Source organism: Danio rerio, chromosome 4, assembly GCF_052040795.2.
Source record: "Danio rerio strain M-AB ecotype USA chromosome 4, GRCz13ab, whole genome shotgun sequence".
NCBI lineage: Eukaryota > Metazoa > Chordata > Actinopteri > Cypriniformes > Danionidae > Danio > Danio rerio.
This window is the reverse complement of record NC_141024.2, coordinates 61,610,001-61,617,774: the sequence shown is the minus strand read 5'-3', so window position 1 is coordinate 61,617,774 and position 7,774 is coordinate 61,610,001. Positions and strand designations below refer to the sequence as shown.

The 7,774-nt window shown below is 41.1% G+C and overlaps 1 protein-coding gene across 1 annotated transcript; it reads left to right on the top strand.

Annotated features, from left to right (window-relative positions):
• The first annotated feature begins 371 nt into the window (after positions 1-371).
• Positions 372-4,808, top strand: crestin. Its single transcript, NM_130993.2, has one exon. The coding sequence runs from the start codon at positions 376-378 to the stop codon at positions 2,155-2,157; it is 1,782 nt and encodes a 593-aa protein (NP_571068.2). The 5' UTR covers positions 372-375; the 3' UTR covers positions 2,158-4,808.
• The last annotated feature ends 2,966 nt before the right edge of the window (positions 4,809-7,774 follow it).

Sequence of the window (7,774 nt, the reverse complement as noted above, 5' to 3'; positions counted from 1 at the left end):
TTCCAGCAGAGAAGCATTCTTTCACCTCATGCTTGACAAACCTAAAGGAATTGTTCTCTCTAGGAACCTGGAAGCAGCCAATTATCACTCTACTCCTTGTCAGTCTTCTTCTCTTCCTCTGTTCTCTAACTGTGTGTGTTTACTGACTGTCCCCACAGAGACTACAAGTTAGATGCACGCCCCCTAGAGGATCACAGTCACAGAGAACAACAGCCACTTGTTTATTCCACACTCAGCAGTAGCTCGCACCTGACATTACACCCTGACACTTTTTGTTTGCCATTTGTTTTTGTTTTCTTTTGTCCTTTTCTCTCTCTCTCCCCTCTAGGTCTGTGTCAGGGTCGGTTATAGGTCTTCCCCCTCATCGCCGCAAACATGGCTCACCCTAAAGAACCTGTTGGCCACTGGAAGGACCTAGAAGCATGGCTAAGTGTTGCAACGGACAGCCTCCTCCCTAAGGCCGCCGAAACGCTACAGCATCTGACACAGGACCAGCTGGATGAGAACCTGAACAGCCTTATGAAGCAAGACCCGAGCAAAAGCTACAATCACAAAGACCTAGCCAAGATCACAGGTACTTTGAGTCACGTCCTCATCGCCACCCTTAAGCTGAGTGACAGGCATTCCGCCCAGCTCCAGCACAAGCTGACACATGTGCAGTCCCGCATCAACCAGCTAGAACTGGAGGCTCAGGAACGACCGGAACAGCCAGATGAGACTGATCAAGCTGCCAAAGAGGAGATTGATAAACTTCATGAGACTCTAGCCGCCACCACCCAAGAAATGGAGCAAGCCAAAGCCGAACATGCTGACGTCGCTAACAAGCTTGAGTATATCGAACAGCTACTGGAAGAAGTAAATGCTGACTCTAAAGACAAGGACAGCAGAATCAAAGCCCTCGAAACTCACCTGAGTGAAGCTAGACATGAGGTCAGACGACTAACGCAGCAGCTGGACTACATCAAAGAAGAGTCCAACAGCATTAAAGATGAACTCAAGCATGCATATGAACTGACACACAATGAGAAAGCTGAGGGGTCACTGCCAAAACCCTCACCATCTCCTTCTGTTCCAGACAGCCACGTATCACCCTGTGGCCTGGACCTCAAAGACCTTGACAAGCTAGTCAAGAACCTGGGCAAGTTCACGCCGAATTTGCCAGGTAGCCAAGATGTTCACGCCTATCTGCAGGACATTGACTTTCACCTGGAAATGCGACCCAATGTCACTGACAAAGATAGACTGTATTTGCTCCGAGCAACCTCCAGCCCTGAAGTGCGCAGCTTCCTGGACCGTCAGCCGGCTCACACAAAGACTGACTACCTCCTGCTCCGAGAAGCCCTCATCAGAGAGTTTGATGACATCGAGTCTGAACAAGGACTTGTAGCTGCCCTGGAGACGAAACAAAGTCGCCATGAGTCTTCTCAAGCCTACTACAGCAGACTCAGACGAGCCTACTTCGGCACCCGCAATGAACCTGAGATGGAAGAGGACCTGAACTTCAAAATCCTCTTCCTGAGAAACCTCCATCCTGGGGTAAGCCACCATCTTGGGGTTCTTGCATGCCCCCACACCATGAACACTCAGCAAATACGAGATTTGGCACATAAAGCATACGTCAAACAAAAGACGGCTTCAGAGAAGAGTGCCAAAATCCCTGCTGTTTATGACTTCAACACTCAAAGTCAAGATCTGGCCCTTGAGGGTGCCCAAGACCCAGACAATGCTAGACTACCTCCCAGTGAGTGGAATGTGTCGTCCTACAACAGACAACGAGACTGTCATGCTGATACCAGACCCAAACAGTGGAACCGTCGCTGGAAAGGACTGTCTGGACGACAACACTCACCTGAACGTCACCGGGAGAGACCGTGGAACAGGTCTACCTCATTTGTAAACCAAAGGGGGACAAGCTCGTGGGAATCAAGTGGTACTTCCAAGGTAAAGCAACACCACCTTGATGCAACCAGCCCAAGAGGTCAACGAAAGAACTCACAAAGATTCCACGCTGATCAAGCTCCAACTGAATCCCCACAAGAGACAACATCACCATGTTTTGACCCTCAAGAACTGATGAAAATGATCCTGAAAGAGTTCTTCCAACGAAGGGAAGCGGATCGGAAGTGGGAAAGGAAAGGAAAACCTGATTCTGCCTGACAAGCAACGACCTCACTAAACAGCACCTCTTCACCTCACTTACAGAGAACTGTAAGCACCATAACTTCAAAGACTCAATAGACTGTACCTGAACACCAGAGTTAGACGCTAACTCAACACCTGATGCCTCAGGTCACCACTGCATCACACAAACACTTGTGGATGAAACCCTTCCAATTCCTAAGAGTGCTGTCTTGATCGTTTGCCACGCAGCTGAACTCAGAATCAATCCAAATCCTACCTGTGCCAACTCCAGTCCCTCAACTCCAAGTGACCAGAAAGGGGGAGGAACCAACCTGCTGACACAGACCCACTATCCTAAACTATTATTTTAACGCTAAACTGTTGTTGTCATTTGTGCCATTTTAGGAAGACACCTAGCCCTAGCTATGTTTCCTAAACCCAATACATGCACTCTCCCCTCCACTGCACTACTAGGACCAATCTCTAGTAGAGAGGAGCTATTACATATGTGACACTTGTTTGTTGTGTTAACCTCACTCAATGTCCTTATGTCTCAGTGTTCTTTTCTTTCTCTTTCTCTCTGTCTTTTAATTAATTTCTCTTGCCTCATCAGGGAACCCCCACAGATGATGTTTAAGTCCAGAGCTCAGAATTAGGATTGACTCCTTTCACCAAGCCTCACGGATCAATGCCTTAAAGGTGTGATCGCTGTATTGGTAATCTAACGTTGTAGCACCTGTCTGACGACACGTTTTAGGCGAAAACTCAAAAGATTTGTTAACCACATTTCTTCATCTTCAATCCAGAACCGAAAAAGGGATTGAGGATAAAGAATGAAATTTATTGGTTCGACTCTCGTCAAAATAGCATTGTAGGGTATACGTTGACTTTGACACTTGCCCTCTTCCTCCACGAGCGAGTAAAGGCTATCCAAAAGTTGTTCAAATGTGCACGCCCCACATCTCGCGCATGCTTAGATGCGATAACGCTGACCAAAATATTAAATTCTTTACTGATTGAGATAATGCCTATACAACTTCGTTGAACCTTCAATACCTCGGTTAGTCTTAAAAGCCTAAATTCTGATCATACTAAACTATGCTCTTCTACACCTTGAGCATTGCTAACCCGAGCATTCCAAAGTGCCTAAACCCTGCACCAAGATTCAGTTAGTGATGATGTTGTTTGTGTCTTGTGTTTGCCTGTTCTCTCTGCTTCTGCCTGTTTGTTCCAGTGCCTGCCAATGTTCACACCGGGAACATCGCCAGTCAAAGGGGGAGATGAAGGAACTCATCGGCATATTGCAGTGGTCAACACAAGTTGAATCTGAAATCTTGGGCATCTCCAATGGTCTCATTCATTGAACTAGCTTGAGGGCTTATACCATCAGGATAACAGAGCGCCAATTGATTTCGGGCTCCTCTGACCAGTACTTCTCCGCAGATGTTCTAGTACCCTTCGGCTAACTAGCCAATGATTAATTAAATCAGTTAAATTAAAAACAATGGCCCTTACAGGATCTTCAGCGGAAACCATTTCACGAGACTTTTAATTGACTCCTGGTCATGTGCTCGCCTTGGGCACATCCTGCTAGAAGCACAATTTCGTAGAGACAAAGAGATCTCTAGAAACTTTAATGCATATGAATGAAAGACAATCTCTTAAAATGTTAGAACTAAGGCAGATGTATCTTTGAATAATATGCCATAATGTTCCTCTTATGCTGTTTATTGCAAATCAACCAGGTTAATCAATGTGTTGTTTTAACCCTTATAACAGAGTAAAATGTTCTGTATGTGTCTGAAATGTATGATGTCTGGTATTGAACGAAAGCTAGTGACATTTGCAATACGTTGGTGTAAATGAAAAACTAGTAGTACAAACAGTATTAATCTTATAACGTTTAATGTAAGATAGTTTCAATCTTGCAAGAGTTTTACCACTTGAAATCTACATGCAGTCTGTTAATTATTGACCTTCCCTACGTCAGTACGGGGTGTGGCCCGCCCTTCATGGCAACTGCTCATTGGCAGACAGTGCCATGGGGACGAACCAGACCAGGTCACTTAAAAACACCCTGCGACAAAGAAACTTTGCTTTTTGCATCAGCTAGCTTGCGCATGCTTTTGCTCTCTGCCCCCTTTCGCCTGCCCGGACACCGCGCCGCCACGCGATTGGGTCACTACGAACTTTCACGCAAACCTCTTAAGCTTCGGGACTCCCGAAGCTGCATGAACTTCCGCAAACCGACTCTCAGCAGTCTGTCACCTCAGTAACCCAGGACAACAGCCATTCACGAGCGCGTGAATCCCAAAGACGTCATCGAAGCGAGAAACTACCCAATCAGGAGCACCGTGTTTCCCCAAGGCCAGCCGGCGAGGGAGATTCGACTTCAGCAAAAAGGGCGCAAGTAACACAAACTAATGTTGTCTCTTGCTGATCTTGTGCAGATTGATCTTAAGCAGTTAAAGATAAGCCATATCTCTGCTTTTGTGGTTTCTCAGGTGTTATTCTAAGATCTTGCAAGAAGTAACGTTATTAGAATTAATTTGGGACGTTGTCAACTCATTTTGCATCCTCTGAACTGCCTTTGTGTGTATGTGTGAATGTGTGTGTTTGTTTGTTGTTTGCTTATTACGTAGTTAGTTTCATTTATCGTAGTGTAGCTCAATAAATCTTTGTACTCATTTTGTAAGAACTGTGTTCTTGTTTATGTGCTTCTAAGTCATTGCCTCGAGCTGTAGATCTTGTTACCTTGCTAAAAGATCATCCAATACTGTGTTATGTTATTATCGTTGGCCACGTAAATGATATAAACAAGATTGGTAAGATACGATGTCTTCTATTTGCGGGACAAATGGTAGATAAAGTGTGAATCTTTTGATCTGATTCAATCTGACTCAATTGAGTCAAATCAATGATTCGAATCTTCAGGATCCGATTCATTGAAATGAGCTAATTAATCCCTGATCGATATCAAAACGTAGGTTGATCCCCTACACAGTATTAGGTTGTAACAGTGTGTAGTATATTAAAACAATTTGATACGAAATGCAACTTGTTGTAAAGAAACACGACTGAAGCTAATTGCTATATAAACGGGAGAAAGTTCCTGTTCCTTTGTTAGGTTGAAACAGTGTTTAGTAACTGAAAACTATTTAAATTATTTTAAAGAAACATGACTAAAAACGAATTGGTGTGTATGCTAGTTTCTGTAGACAAATCTGTTAACACTAATATGGCAAAACACGTGCTTTTAACTTCTGAGTTAACTAAACATTATAAAGTACCGCGAGTGTTGAACAAAATAAATTTACAGGCGTGTACTTATGCAAAAGTATTATGTGATTGTGTAAATAAAACTGAATCGTTTTGGATTCATAAAATATTATTGTTTAACTTGTTTATACGAAACTCGACACTGTTTACTATTCTCTTTAAATTATCTAAGAGAAATATATTAGTATGTGCTTTAATTCATATGTGTTAGCCTATGTGAATCAATTATATCTTATGTTCAAACTGTAATTTGCGCATGTAAAACTGAAAGCAGATTTTGATGGGTTTTTTTGTTTGGTTATTGACAGTTATAAATTCTGATTTGAATGAATAGGTAACAATATTTTTTTCGGTTAAGTCTTATTGTTCTTGTTTAACAAAGGTTCGTGAGGTAATTTTGTGGCACATCACAGAGACAAAAGATGCCAATGGCATGCTCTTATGAACAAGTGAATAGGCATGTTATAGTTGGGTGCTTAAAGTCCGTTAAAAACTGTAAACTGCTGATACATTTTCGACATACTTGAGGTTTTTAGACTTTACTATTTGCTTCACAAACGGCAGAAATGGTTTATTGTTATTAGCTATCATCATCATCATCAAACATTTTCCACTATGGTAGGTTAACAGTGTTTAGTAACTTACAACTATCTGATCCAAAAGGTTTCTTATTTTAAAGAAATATGACTGATTGACTTAATCTGCTTTCCTATTGTTTTCATAAACTGGTTTGTGCATTGTGTCACAAAGTGATTAGAACATTTACTGTTATTGGCTTTCATCTGACTCGAAGTAAATCAAAAGCTTCTGTATTCATCCAGTAATGTCTAGGTTTTAAATATAAGTTTAGGCTTATGCTAATTGGGTATAATATATTTCAGGCTTTTTCTGAATAGTCATTATTAATGTTTATATTGATTCTAGTGAAGATAAACATTTGTATAAAATGTTGTATGTTTGTTTGTTTGACAGTTCACAACAAGATCCTTGAGCAAGATCAAACACGCTTGGCACAGAAGAGGTCAGTATATGCAAGTCATGGCTGAAATCATGCATGTGCTTAGCCATCTTACAAATCTATGTCTAAGATTCATAAGGCTGTTACTCTGCATGAATTTCTGAATAAATCTTGTGCAACCTTTAGAGTGCTGATTATTTACAGCATAGGTATTATAGCCATTAATTAACTTCGATAGTATTTCAGAATTTTAACTTTTCTTAGGGGGAGATTAACAACAATGTGATGTTTTATTATAGAAACATCCAAAAGCAACTGTGATGTCTGACTGGCAGACAGATGAGGACGATGATTGCCCGTCGTACACCTAAAGAAAGAACAGGTTTGTTTGCAATTATTTTAAACACATACTGTCACATTATTTCATAGATCTATTACAACCTGCGAGTTTGGCCCTGGCACTATACTAAAATGATGTTTTGTAAATGTATCTGATCATGGTAAATAAGGCACAACTATAGTGACAGTGATGAAGAAAAATTATTTAAAACAAGGAGGCTCGAGAAAAAAAAAAAAAAAAAGCAGATATGAAGATTTCAGGAATCGATGCAGCACCGCAAGTATCATCACCACCAGAATTCTTAAGACCAGAATCAAGATGCACAGATGCTGAACATTCCAGTATGCCTATGAACATTTACAGTCCTTGTTCCAGTGCAGAGACAGAACTTGTTGCAACTCGTCATGCAGCTAGAAAGTAAAGATCAACTAGAGAATATCAGCAGTGTCAAACCCACTGCTGTATTTACACAAGTTGTATGAGAATAAGCTACAGGTTGATTTATACTGATTCCTTATTTTTCTTTTTTAGCATGACTGACTGAAGTTTTAAAATCATGCAAAGTCATAAAGCAGCTGCTGGGCCTGATTCTCACAGCAAAACCAAAACAGACGTGATGAAATTCCAGATGTAAACACATTTGATCTTCCTTTGTCCAATTTGATATGGAAAAGCTTGAAAATCAACTAAAGGAGCAGCCCGAACAAATGAAGAAGCTGGTAAGTTCAAGCTCTTGCTTATTTCAAAGTGTTTTAAGTTTATTTATTTATTTATTAATTTGTTTATTTGTTTTTGTTTTTTTTTGCTTCGTAGGGAGCCTACTTTGGAATCATTGGTGTTTTCTATTAAGGAAGCAGTTTGGTGTATCCTGGGAAAACTTTTGGCTAACTCCTTGTCTAAACAAATGAACTAGAGCGGGGCAAACGGAAATGTGGCCTTTCGTGCACTCCCCCTTAGGACTATCTAGTGAGTAAGTTGGTTTTAAATATACATTTCGATACAATTAGGAGCTGTTCCATCTCTGTATTTCTTTGAATCATTAACCAGAGGAACAAAAAAATATCTATATATAGTCC

Bases quoted from the DNA above. Each gene is read 5' to 3' on its own strand.
- crestin (NM_130993.2), top strand. From the start codon at position 376: ATGGCTCACCCTAAAGAACCTGTTGGCCACTGGAAGGACCTAGAAGCA.